At 67.0% G+C, this 12286-nt stretch overlaps 1 protein-coding gene across 5 annotated transcripts in view; it reads right to left on the reverse strand.

Moving 5' to 3' along the window:
• Positions 1-256: 256 nt before the first annotated feature.
• LOC142476927 (uncharacterized) overlaps positions 257-12286 on the reverse strand; it is a 43242-nt gene continuing 31212 nt past the window's right edge. For 3 of the 5 annotated variants that reach the window (XM_075582018.1, XM_075582016.1, XM_075582019.1), the window contains exons 5-6: positions 696-929; positions 257-390 (exon numbers count right to left, since the gene is read on the reverse strand). In XM_075582018.1, the coding sequence (XP_075438133.1) occupies positions 263-390; positions 696-929 (362 nt within the window). In that variant the 3' untranslated portion in view covers positions 257-262. The remainder of the gene's footprint in view (positions 391-695; positions 930-12286) is intronic. The other 2 variants (XM_075582017.1, XM_075582020.1) reach the window with 2 other exon arrangements.

The raw sequence follows: 12286 nt of genomic DNA on the forward strand, positions 1-12286 counted from the left end.
CCCATTACACATGTCCCTGTCATTAGGTCACATTGCCCCTACGTGGGACTGACCCTTTAACCCATTAATCACGTCCCGGTCATTAGGTCACTTTGCCCCTACGTGGGACTGACCCTTTAACCCATTACACATGTCCCTGTCATTAGGTCACATTGCCCCTACGTGGGACTGACCCTTTAACCCATTAATCACGTCCCGGTGATTAGGTCACATTGCCCCTACGTGGGACTGACCCTTTAACCCATTAATCACGTCCCGGTCATTAGGTCACTTTGCCCCTACGTGGGACTGACCTCTTCAGCCTGTGTTTAGCATTCCCTCCGTTCGTGGCGCTGGTTAGTACCCGGCCCGCGGCTCGCTCTGCGTTTCCCGATGTAACCTCTGGCGCTGCTGAAAATAAAACACATTCCCAGGCTTAAAATGAAATATTTCCTTAACCCATTAGAACAACACTTTAGCTAGTGTGTGTGTGTGTGTGTGTGTGTGTGTGTGTGTGTGTGTGTGTGTGTGTGTGTGTGTGTGTGTGTGTGTGTGTGTGTGTGTGTGTGTGTGTGTGTGTGTGTGTGTGTGTGTGTGTGTGTGTATTATATATATATACATATACACACAGGGCCTGACAAACTGGGCCAAAACCCACTCGCCCCCCTCCAAAAAAACCCACTCGCCCCCCTTTCCCCCCCCCCCACAACACTTACCTGCGGCGGGCTCTGGTTGCGGGGTCCGGTTGCGGGGTTCTGACGCGGGGTCCTGACGGCGTCTCCCGCCCTTTTGCTGCCTTGTCGCCTTAATATCATGTTTATCTCCTGCCGCACTCTTCATCATATGATTGCCCGCGATGCCATGGCAACGGGACACGGCGACGTCACATGGCGTCCCGTTACCATGGCAACGTGGCGTCATATGACGCCGCGCGGCCATTTTGAATAGTGCTGCAGGAGAAAAAAAAAACCATGGTTGTAAAGATCAAGGCGGAGAAGACCGGGAGACGCCGGGAGACGCCGCAGCAGGTAAGCGGCCGCCCCGTGCGAGCGCCGTACTGCGCACGGGTTGCAGTACTCTGGAGTCATAAAGCCAGGCCCCGCACGGCTCTCTCTCCGCTCCCCTCTCTCTAACCCGCTCCCCTCCCTTTCCATTAATACCTCATCATGTCCCCAATTATTTCCGCCTCTCTCCTCCTCCAGCGTTCTTACATCCTCCCCACGCGCCGACCGACTTCTCTCTTTCTGTCTCCGTCTACTTCCTGTGTAACCTTTACAGCTCCTTATCTGCCAGCAGGCTGTGTGCATTATGATATGACCAGTAGCAGGTACATAACCTAACAGCACAACAGCCAGAGACTGACATGCTTGAGATAACCTAACGTTCCTATCAGCACCCCTGTGGGTCCCCTGTCTATATTACGCCGGCCGGGGCCTGAGAAGGGGCCCCTGGGGGCAGGTCAGAGACAGGAGCGGGGTGTGGGGCCCCTGTCTATATTACGTCGGGGCCTGAGAAGGGGCCCCTGGGGGCAGGTCAGAGGCAGGAGCGGGGTGTGGGGCCCCTGTCTATATTACGCCGGCCGGGGCCTGAGAAGGGGCCCCTGGGGGCAGGTCAGAGGCAGGAGCGGGGTGTGGGTCCCCTGTCTATATTACGCCGGCCGGGGCCTGAGAAGGGGCCCCTGGGGGCAGGTCAGAGACAGGAGCGGGGTGTGGGGCCCCTGTCTATATTACGGCGGCCGGGGCCTGAGAAGGGGCCCCTGGGGGCAGGTCAGAGGCAGGAGCGGGGTGTGGGTCCCCTGTCTATATTACGTCGGGGCCTGAGAAGGGGCCCCTGGGGGCAGGTCAGAGGCAGGAGCGGGGTGTGGGTCCCCTGTCTATATTACGTCGGGGCCTGAGAAGGGGCCCCTGGGGGCAGGTCAGAGACAGGAGCGGGGTGTGGGGCCCCTGTCTATATTACGTCGGCCGGAGCCTGAGAAGGGGCCCCTGGGGGCAGGTCAGAGGCAGGAGCGGGGTGTGGGTCCCCTGTCTATATTACGTCGGCCGGGGCCTGAGAAGGGGCCCCTGGGGGCAGGTCAGAGGCAGGAGCGGGGTGTGGGGCCCCTGTCTATATTACGTCGGCCGGGGCCTGAGAAGGGGCCCCTGGGGGCAGGTCAGAGGCAGGAGCGGGGTGTGGGGCCCCTGTCTATATTACGTCGGGGCCTGAGAAGGGGCCCCTGGGGGCAGGTCAGAGGCAGGAGCGGGGTGTGGGGCCCCTGTCTATATTACGCCGGCCGGGGCCTGAGAAGGGGCCCCTGGGGGCAGGTCAGAGGCAGGAGCGGGGTGTGGGGCCCCTGTCTATATTACGTCGGCCGGGGCCTGAGAAGGGGCCCCTGGGGGCAGGTCAGAGACAGGAGCGGGGTGTGGGGCCCCTGTCTATATTACGGCGGCCGGGGCCTGAGAAGGGGCCCCTGGGGGCAGGTCAGAGGCAGGAGCGGGGTGTGGGTCCCCTGTCTATATTACGTCGGGGCCTGAGAAGGGGCCCCTGGGGGCAGGTCAGAGGCAGGAGCGGGGTGTGGGTCCCCTGTCTATATTACGTCGGGGCCTGAGAAGGGGCCCCTGGGGGCAGGTCAGAGGCAGGAGCGGGGTGTGGGTCCCCTGTCTATATTACGTCGGGGCCTGAGAAGGGGCCCCTGGGGGCAGGTCAGAGGCAGGAGCGGGGTGTGGGTCCCCTGTCTATATTACGTCGGCCGGGGCCTGAGAAGGGGCCCCTGGGGGCAGGTCAGAGACAGGAGCGGGGTGTGGGGCCCCTGTCTATATTACGTCGGCCGGGGCCTGAGAAGGGGCCCCTGGGGGCAGGTCAGAGACAGGAGCGGGGTGTGGGGCCCCTGTCTATATTACGTCGGCCGGGGCCTGAGAAGGGGCCCCTGGGGGCAGGTCAGAGACAGGAGCGGGGTGTGGGGCCCCTGTCTATATTACGCCGGCCGGGGCCTGAGAAGGGGCCCCTGGGGGCAGGTCAGAGACAGGAGCGGGGTGCGGGGCCCCTGTCTATATTACGTCGGGGCCTGAGAAGGGGCCCCTGGGGGCAGGTCAGAGGCAGGAGCGGGGTGTGGGGCCCCTGTCTATATTACGCCGGCCGGGGCCTGAGAAGGGGCCCCTGGGGGCAGGTCAGAGACAGGAGCGGGGTGTGGGCCCCCTGTCTATATTACGTCGGCCGGGGCCTGAGAAGGGGCCCCTGGGGGCAGGTCAGAGACAGGAGCAAAGTGTGGGGCCCCTGTCTATATTACGCCGGCCGGGGCCTGAGAAGGGGCCCCTGGGGGCAGGTCAGAGACAGGAGCGGGGTGTGGGGCCCCTGTCTATATTACGCCGGCCGGGGCCTGAGAAGGGGCCCCTGGGGGCAGGTCAGAGACAGGAGCGGGGTGTGGGGCCCCTGTCTATATTACGTCGGCCGGGGCCTGAGAAGGGGCCCCTGGGGGCAGGTCAGAGACAGGAGCGGGGTGTGGGGCCCCTGTCTATATTACGTCGGCCGGAGCCTGAGAAGGGGCCCCTGGGGGCAGGTCAGAGACAGGAGCGGGGTGTGGGGCCCCTGTCTATATTACGTCGGCCGGAGCCTGAGAAGGGGCCCCTGGGGGCAGGTCAGAGACAGGAGCAGGGTGTGGGGCCCCTGTCTATATTACGTCGGCCGGAGCCTGAGAAGGGGCCCCTGGGGGCAGGTCAGAGACAGGAGCAGGGTGTGGGGCCCCTGTCTATATTACGTCGGCCGGGGCCTGAGAAGGGGCCCCTGGGGGCAGGTCAGAGACAGGAGCGGGGTGTGGGGCCCCTGTCTATATTACGGCGGCCGGGGCCTGAGAAGGGGCCCCTGGGGGCAGGTCAGAGACAGGAGCAGGGTGTGGGGCCCCTGTCTATATTACGTCGGCCGGAGCCTGAGAAGGGGCCCCTGGGGGCAGGTCAGAGACAGGAGCGGGGTGTGGGGCCCCTGTCTATATTACGCCGGCCGGGGCCTGAGAAGGGGCCCCTGGGGGCAGGTCAGAGACAGGAGCGGGGTGTGGGGCCCCTGTCTATATTACGCCGGCCGGGGCCTGAGAAGGGGCCCCTGGGGGCAGGTCAGAGACAGGAGCGGGGTGTGGGGCCCCTGTCTATATTACGTCGGCCGGGGCCTGAGAAGGGGCCCCTGGGGGCAGGTCAGAGGCAGGAGCGGGGTGTGGGGCCCCTGTCTATATTACATCGGGGCCTGAGAAGGGGCCCCTGGGGGCAGGTCAGAGACAGGAGCGGGGTGTGGGGCCCCTGTCTATATTACGGCGGCCGGGGCCTGAGAAGGGGCCCCTGGGGGCAGGTCAGAGACAGGAGCGGGGTGTGGGGCCCCTGTCTATATTACGGCGGCCGGGGCCTGAGAAGGGGCCCCTGGGGGCAGGTCAGAGACAGGAGCGGGGTGTGGGGCCCCTGTCTATATTACGTCGGCCGGGGCCTGAGAAGGGGCCCCTGGGGGCAGGTCAGAGACAGGAGCGGGGTGTGGGGCCCCTGTCTATATTACGGCGGCCGGGGCCTGAGAAGGGGCCCCTGGGGGCAGGTCAGAGGCAGGAGCGGGGTGTGGGGCCCCTGTCTATATTACGTCGGCCGGGGCCTGAGAAGGGGCCCCTGGGGGCAGGTCAGAGGCAGGAGCGGGGTGTGGGGCCCCTGTCTATATTACGTCGGCCGGGGCCTGAGAAGGGGCCCCTGGGGGCAGGTCAGAGACAGGAGCGGGGTGTGGGCCCCCTGTCTATATTACGTCGGCCGGGGCCTGAGAAGGGGCCCCTGGGGGCATGTCAGAGACAGGAGCGGGGTGTGGGGCCCCTGTCTATATTACGTCGGCCGGGGCCTGAGAAGGGGCCCCTGGGGGCAGGTCAGAGGCAGGAGCGGGGTGCGGGGCCCCTGTCTATATTACGGCGGGGCCTGAGAAGGGGCCCCTGGGGGCAGGTCAGAGACAGGAGCGGGGTGTGGGGCCCCTGTCTATATTACGGCGGCCGGGGCCTGAGAAGGGGCCCCTGGGGGCAGGTCAGAGACAGGAGCGGGGTGTGGGCCCCCTGTCTATATTACGGCGGCCGGGGCCTGAGAAGGGGCCCCTGGGGGCAGGTCAGAGGCAGGAGCGGGGTGTGGGGCCCCTGTCTATATTACGGCGGCCGGGGCCTGAGAAGGGGCCCCTGGGGGCAGGTCAGAGGCAGGAGCGGGGTGTGGGGCCCCTGTCTATATTACGGCGGCCGGGGCCTGAGAAGGGGCCCCTGGGGGCAGGTCAGAGACAGGAGCGGGGTGCGGGGCCCCTGTCTATATTACGGCGGGGCCTGAGAAGGGGCCCCTGGGGGCAGGTCAGAGACAGGAGCGGGGTGTGGGGCCCCTGTCTATATTACGGCGGCCGGGGCCTGAGAAGGGGCCCCTGGGGGCAGGTCAGAGACAGGAGCGGGGTGTGGGCCCCCTGTCTATATTACGGCGGCCGGGGCCTGAGAAGGGGCCCCTGGGGGCAGGTCAGAGGCAGGAGCGGGGTGCGGGTCCCCTGTCTATATTACGGCGGCCGGGGCCTGAGAAGGGGCCCCTGGGGGCAGGTCAGAGACAGGAGCGGGGTGTGGGTCCCCTGTCTATATTACGTCGGCCGGGGCCTGAGAAGGGGCCCCTGGGGGCAGGTCAGAGGCAGGAGCGGGGTGTGGGTCCCCTGTCTATATTACGGCGGCCGGGGCCTGAGAAGGGGCCCCTGGGGGCAGGTCAGAGACAGGAGCGGGGTGCGGGTCCCCTGTCTATATTACGTCGGCCGGGGCCTGAGAAGGGGCCCCTGGGGGCAGGTCAGAGACAGGAGCGGGGTGTGGGCCCCTGTCTATATTACGCCGGCCGGGGCCTGAGAAGGGGCCCCTGGGGGCAGGTCAGAGGCAGGAGCGGGGTGTGGGGCCCCTGTCTATATTACATCGGGGCCTGAGAAGGGGCCCCTGGGGGCAGGTCAGAGACAGGAGCGGGGTGTGGGCCCCTGTCTATATTACGGCGGCCGGGGCCTGAGAAGGGGCCCCTGGGGGCAGGTCAGAGGCAGGAGCGGGGTGTGGGTCCCCCGTCTATATTACGGCGGCCGGGGCCTGAGAAGGGGCCCCTGGGGGCAGGTCAGAGACAGGAGCGGGGTGTGGGGCCCCTGTCTATATTACGGCGGCCGGGGCCTGAGAAGGGGCCCCTGGGGGCAGGTCAGAGGCAGGAGCGGGGTGTGGGGCCCCTGTCTATATTACGTCGGCCGGGGCCTGAGAAGGGGCCCCTGGGGGCAGGTCAGAGACAGGAGCGGGGTGTGGGTCCCCTGTCTATATTACGTTGGCCGGGGCCTGAGAAGGGGCCCCTGGGGGCAGGTCAGAGACAGGAGCGGGGTGTGGGGCCCCTGTCTATATTACGTTGGCCGGGGCCTGAGAAGGGGCCCCTGGGGGCAGGTCAGAGGCAGGAGCGGGGTGTGGGGCCCCTGTCTATATTACGTTGGCCGGGGCCTGAGAAGGGGCCCCTGGGGGCAGGTCAGAGACAGGAGCGGGGTGTGGGGCCCCTGTCTATATTACGTCGGCCGGGGCCTGAGAAGGGGCCCCTGGGGGCAGGTCAGAGGCAGGAGCGGGGTGTGGGGCCCCTGTCTATATTACGGCGGCCGGAGCCTGAGAAGGGGCCCCTGGGGGCAGGTCAGAGGCAGGAGCGGGGTGTGGGTCCCCTGTCTACATTACGTCGGCCGGGGCCTGAGAAGGGGCCCCTGGGGGCAGGTCAGAGACAGGAGCGGGGTGCGGGGCCCCTGTCTATATTACGGCGGGGCCTGAGAAGGGGCCCCTGGGGGCAGGTCAGAGACAGGAGCGGGGTGTGGGTCCCCTGTCTATATTACGTTGGCCGGGGCCTGAGAAGGGGCCCCTGGGGGCAGGTCAGAGACAGGAGCGGGGTGTGGGGCCCCTGTCTATATTACGGCGGCCGGGGCCTGAGAAGGGGCCCCTGGGGGCAGGTCAGAGACAGGAGCGGGGTGTGGGCCCCCTGTCTATATTACGGCGGCCGGGGCCTGAGAAGGGGCCCCTGGGGGCAGGTCAGAGGCAGGAGCGGGGTGCGGGTCCCCTGTCTATATTACGGCGGCCGGGGCCTGAGAAGGGGCCCCTGGGGGCAGGTCAGAGACAGGAGCGGGGTGTGGGGCCCCTGTCTATATTACGCCGGCCGGGGCCTGAGAAGGGGCCCCTGGGGGCAGGTCAGAGACAGGAGCGGGGTGTGGGTCCCCTGTCTATATTACGTCGGCCGGGGCCTGAGAAGGGGCCCCTGGGGGCAGGTCAGAGGCAGGAGCGGGGTGTAGGTCCCCTGTCTATATTACGCCGGCCGGGGCCTGAGAAGGGGCCCCTGGGGGCAGGTCAGAGACAGGAGCGGGGTGTGGGTCCCCTGTCTATATTACGTCGGCCGGGGCCTGAGAAGGGGCCCCTGGGGGCAGGTCAGAGGCAGGAGCGGGGTGCGGGTCCCCTGTCTACATTACGTCGGCCGGGGCCTGAGAAGGGGCCCCTGGGGGCAGGTCAGAGACAGGAGCGGGGTGTGGGCCCCTGTCTATATTACATCGGGGCCTGAGAAGGGGCCCCTGGGGGCAGGTCAGAGACAGGAGCGGGGTGTGGGTCCCCTGTCTATATTACGGCGGCCGGGGCCTGAGAAGGGGCCCCTGGGGGCAGGTCAGAGACAGGAGCGGGGTGTGGGCCCCCTGTCTATATTACGGCGGCCGGGGCCTGAGAAGGGGCCCCTGGGGGCAGGTCAGAGACAGGAGCGGGGTGTGGGGCCCCTGTCTATATTACGGCGGCCGGGGCCTGAGAAGGGGCCCCTGGGGGCAGGTCAGAGACAGGAGCGGGGTGTGGGGCCCCTGTCTATATTACGCCGGCCGGGGCCTGAGAAGGGGCCCCTGGGGGCAGGTCAGAGACAGGAGCGGGGTGTGGGGCCCCTGTCTATATTACGTCGGCCGGGGCCTGAGAAGGGGCCCCTGGGGGCAGGTCAGAGGCAGGAGCGGGGTGCGGGTCCCCTGTCTACATTACGTCGGCCGGGGCCTGAGAAGGGGCCCCTGGGGGCAGGTCAGAGACAGGAGCGGGGTGTGGGCCCCTGTCTATATTACATCGGGGCCTGAGAAGGGGCCCCTGGGGGCAGGTCAGAGACAGGAGCGGGGTGCGGGTCCCCTGTCTATATTACGTCGGCCGGGGCCTGAGAAGGGGCCCCTGGGGGCAGGTCAGAGGCAGGAGCGGGGTGTGGGCCCCCTGTCTATATTACGGCGGCCGGGGCCTGAGAAGGGGCCCCTGGGGGCAGGTCAGAGGCAGGAGCGGGGTGTGGGTCCCCCGTCTATATTACGGCGGCCGGGGCCTGAGAAGGGGCCCCTGGGGGCAGGTCAGAGACAGGAGCGGGGTGTGGGGCCCCTGTCTATATTACGGCGGCCGGGGCCTGAGAAGGGGCCCCTGGGGGCAGGTCAGAGGCAGGAGCGGGGTGTGGGGCCCCTGTCTATATTACGTCGGCCGGGGCCTGAGAAGGGGCCCCTGGGGGCAGGTCAGAGACAGGAGCGGGGTGTGGGTCCCCTGTCTATATTACGTTGGCCGGGGCCTGAGAAGGGGCCCCTGGGGGCAGGTCAGAGACAGGAGCGGGGTGTGGGGCCCCTGTCTATATTACGTTGGCCGGGGCCTGAGAAGGGGCCCCTGGGGGCAGGTCAGAGGCAGGAGCGGGGTGTGGGGCCCCTGTCTATATTACGTTGGCCGGGGCCTGAGAAGGGGCCCCTGGGGGCAGGTCAGAGACAGGAGCGGGGTGTGGGCCCCTGTCTATATTACATCGGGGCCTGAGAAGGGGCCCCTGGGGGCAGGTCAGAGACAGGAGCGGGGTGTGGGGCCCCTGTCTATATTACGTCGGCCGGGGCCTGAGAAGGGGCCCCTGGGGGCAGGTCAGAGGCAGGAGCGGGGTGTGGGCCCCCTGTCTATATTACGGCGGCCGGGGCCTGAGAAGGGGCCCCTGGGGGCAGGTCAGAGACAGGAGCGGGGTGTGGGCCCCTGTCTATATTACATCGGGGCCTGAGAAGGGGCCCCTGGGGGCAGGTCAGAGACAGGAGCGGGGTGCGGGTCCCCTGTCTATATTACGTCGGCCGGGGCCTGAGAAGGGGCCCCTGGGGGCAGGTCAGAGACAGGAGCGGGGTGTAGGTCCCCTGTCTATATTACGCCGGCCGGGGCCTGAGAAGGGGCCCCTGGGGGCAGGTCAGAGACAGGAGCGGGGTGTGGGTCCCCTGTCTATATTACGTCGGCCGGGGCCTGAGAAGGGGCCCCTGGGGGCAGGTCAGAGGCAGGAGCGGGGTGCGGGTCCCCTGTCTATATTACATCGGGGCCTGAGAAGGGGCCCCTGGGGGCAGGTCAGAGACAGGAGCGGGGTGTGGGCCCCTGTCTATATTACATCGGGGCCTGAGAAGGGGCCCCTGGGGGCAGGTCAGAGACAGGAGCGGGGTGTGGGTCCCCTGTCTATATTACGGCGGCCGGGGCCTGAGAAGGGGCCCCTGGGGGCAGGTCAGAGACAGGAGCGGGGTGTGGGCCCCCTGTCTATATTACGGCGGCCGGGGCCTGAGAAGGGGCCCCTGGGGGCAGGTCAGAGACAGGAGCGGGGTGTGGGGCCCCTGTCTATATTACGGCGGCCGGGGCCTGAGAAGGGGCCCCTGGGGGCAGGTCAGAGACAGGAGCGGGGTGTGGGGCCCCTGTCTATATTACGCCGGCCGGGGCCTGAGAAGGGGCCCCTGGGGGCAGGTCAGAGACAGGAGCGGGGTGTGGGGCCCCTGTCTATATTACGTCGGCCGGGGCCTGAGAAGGGGCCCCTGGGGGCAGGTCAGAGGCAGGAGCGGGGTGCGGGTCCCCTGTCTACATTACGTCGGCCGGGGCCTGAGAAGGGGCCCCTGGGGGCAGGTCAGAGACAGGAGCGGGGTGTGGGCCCCTGTCTATATTACATCGGGGCCTGAGAAGGGGCCCCTGGGGGCAGGTCAGAGACAGGAGCGGGGTGCGGGTCCCCTGTCTATATTACGTCGGCCGGGGCCTGAGAAGGGGCCCCTGGGGGCAGGTCAGAGGCAGGAGCGGGGTGTGGGCCCCCTGTCTATATTACGGCGGCCGGGGCCTGAGAAGGGGCCCCTGGGGGCAGGTCAGAGGCAGGAGCGGGGTGTGGGTCCCCCGTCTATATTACGGCGGCCGGGGCCTGAGAAGGGGCCCCTGGGGGCAGGTCAGAGACAGGAGCGGGGTGTGGGGCCCCTGTCTATATTACGGCGGCCGGGGCCTGAGAAGGGGCCCCTGGGGGCAGGTCAGAGGCAGGAGCGGGGTGTGGGGCCCCTGTCTATATTACGTCGGCCGGGGCCTGAGAAGGGGCCCCTGGGGGCAGGTCAGAGACAGGAGCGGGGTGTGGGTCCCCTGTCTATATTACGTTGGCCGGGGCCTGAGAAGGGGCCCCTGGGGGCAGGTCAGAGACAGGAGCGGGGTGTGGGGCCCCTGTCTATATTACGTTGGCCGGGGCCTGAGAAGGGGCCCCTGGGGGCAGGTCAGAGGCAGGAGCGGGGTGTGGGGCCCCTGTCTATATTACGTTGGCCGGGGCCTGAGAAGGGGCCCCTGGGGGCAGGTCAGAGACAGGAGCGGGGTGTGGGCCCCTGTCTATATTACATCGGGGCCTGAGAAGGGGCCCCTGGGGGCAGGTCAGAGACAGGAGCGGGGTGCGGGTCCCCTGTCTATATTACGTCGGCCGGGGCCTGAGAAGGGGCCCCTGGGGGCAGGTCAGAGGCAGGAGCGGGGTGTGGGCCCCCTGTCTATATTACGGCGGCCGGGGCCTGAGAAGGGGCCCCTGGGGGCAGGTCAGAGACAGGAGCGGGGTGTGGGCCCCTGTCTATATTACATCGGGGCCTGAGAAGGGGCCCCTGGGGGCAGGTCAGAGACAGGAGCGGGGTGCGGGTCCCCTGTCTATATTACGTCGGCCGGGGCCTGAGAAGGGGCCCCTGGGGGCAGGTCAGAGGCAGGAGCGGGGTGTGGGCCCCCTGTCTATATTACGGCGGCCGGGGCCTGAGAAGGGGCCCCTGGGGGCAGGTCAGAGACAGGAGCGGGGTGTGGGCCCCTGTCTATATTACATCGGGGCCTGAGAAGGGGCCCCTGGGGGCAGGTCAGAGACAGGAGCGGGGTGCGGGTCCCCTGTCTATATTACGTCGGCCGGGGCCTGAGAAGGGGCCCCTGGGGGCAGGTCAGAGGCAGGAGCGGGGTGTGGGGCCCCTGTCTATATTACGGCGGCCGGGGCCTGAGAAGGGGCCCCTGGGGGCAGGTCAGAGGCAGGAGCGGGGTGTGGGGCCCCTGTCTATATTACGTCGGCCGGGGCCTGAGAAGGGGCCCCTGGGGGCAGGTCAGAGACAGGAGCGGGGTGTGGGTCCCCTGTCTATATTACGTTGGCCGGGGCCTGAGAAGGGGCCCCTGGGGGCAGGTCAGAGACAGGAGCGGGGTGTGGGGCCCCTGTCTATATTACGTTGGCCGGGGCCTGAGAAGGGGCCCCTGGGGGCAGGTCAGAGGCAGGAGCGGGGTGTGGGGCCCCTGTCTATATTACGTTGGCCGGGGCCTGAGAAGGGGCCCCTGGGGGCAGGTCAGAGACAGGAGCGGGGTGTGGGGCCCCTGTCTATATTACGGCGGCCGGGGCCTGAGAAGGGGCCCCTGGGGGCAGAGCGTGACGGACATTATGCAGAACGGGAGGGACAGGGCACCTCCCCGGGTGTAACGAGCGGGCACCAGGGGATGTAAGCGTTAGGAGGACAGACTCGTCGGATGAACCCGATTATACTTCTGTGTCCATGTGAATGGGCGGGAGGAGCCCCAGTAAGAGGGGTATAAATAAAGAGTGGGGTTTGTGCCACAGACGTCCCTGGCGCCCGTCTTTCCTAGCCACGCCCGGCCACGCGAAGCCTGCACCCTGAATAAGTGGCCACTGTGAGAGGCGCTCATGTAAACGCCCGATTATCACCTGTGAGCACTTTCATATGTCTTAGGCAGGTCTGCAACCCTACCTCTCACCATTATCCCCCAGCACACAGCGCTCCCACTGCAGCAAGGGATTCTGGGAAATGACATGCAGCCCCGCCTCTCTCCATTATCCCCCAGCACACAGCGCTCCCACTGCAGCAAGGGATTCTGGGAAATGACATGCAACCCTACCTCTCACCATTATCCCCCAGCACACAGCGCTCCCACTGCAGCAAGGGATTCTGGGAAATGACATGCAGCCCCGCCTCTCCCCATTATCCCCCAGCACACAGCGCTCCCACTGCAGCAAGGGATTCTGGGAAATGACATGCAACCCTACCTCTCACCATCATCCCCCAG

Source organism: Ascaphus truei, unplaced genomic scaffold, assembly GCF_040206685.1.
Source record: "Ascaphus truei isolate aAscTru1 unplaced genomic scaffold, aAscTru1.hap1 HAP1_SCAFFOLD_1795, whole genome shotgun sequence".
Taxonomy (NCBI): domain Eukaryota; kingdom Metazoa; phylum Chordata; class Amphibia; order Anura; family Ascaphidae; genus Ascaphus; species Ascaphus truei.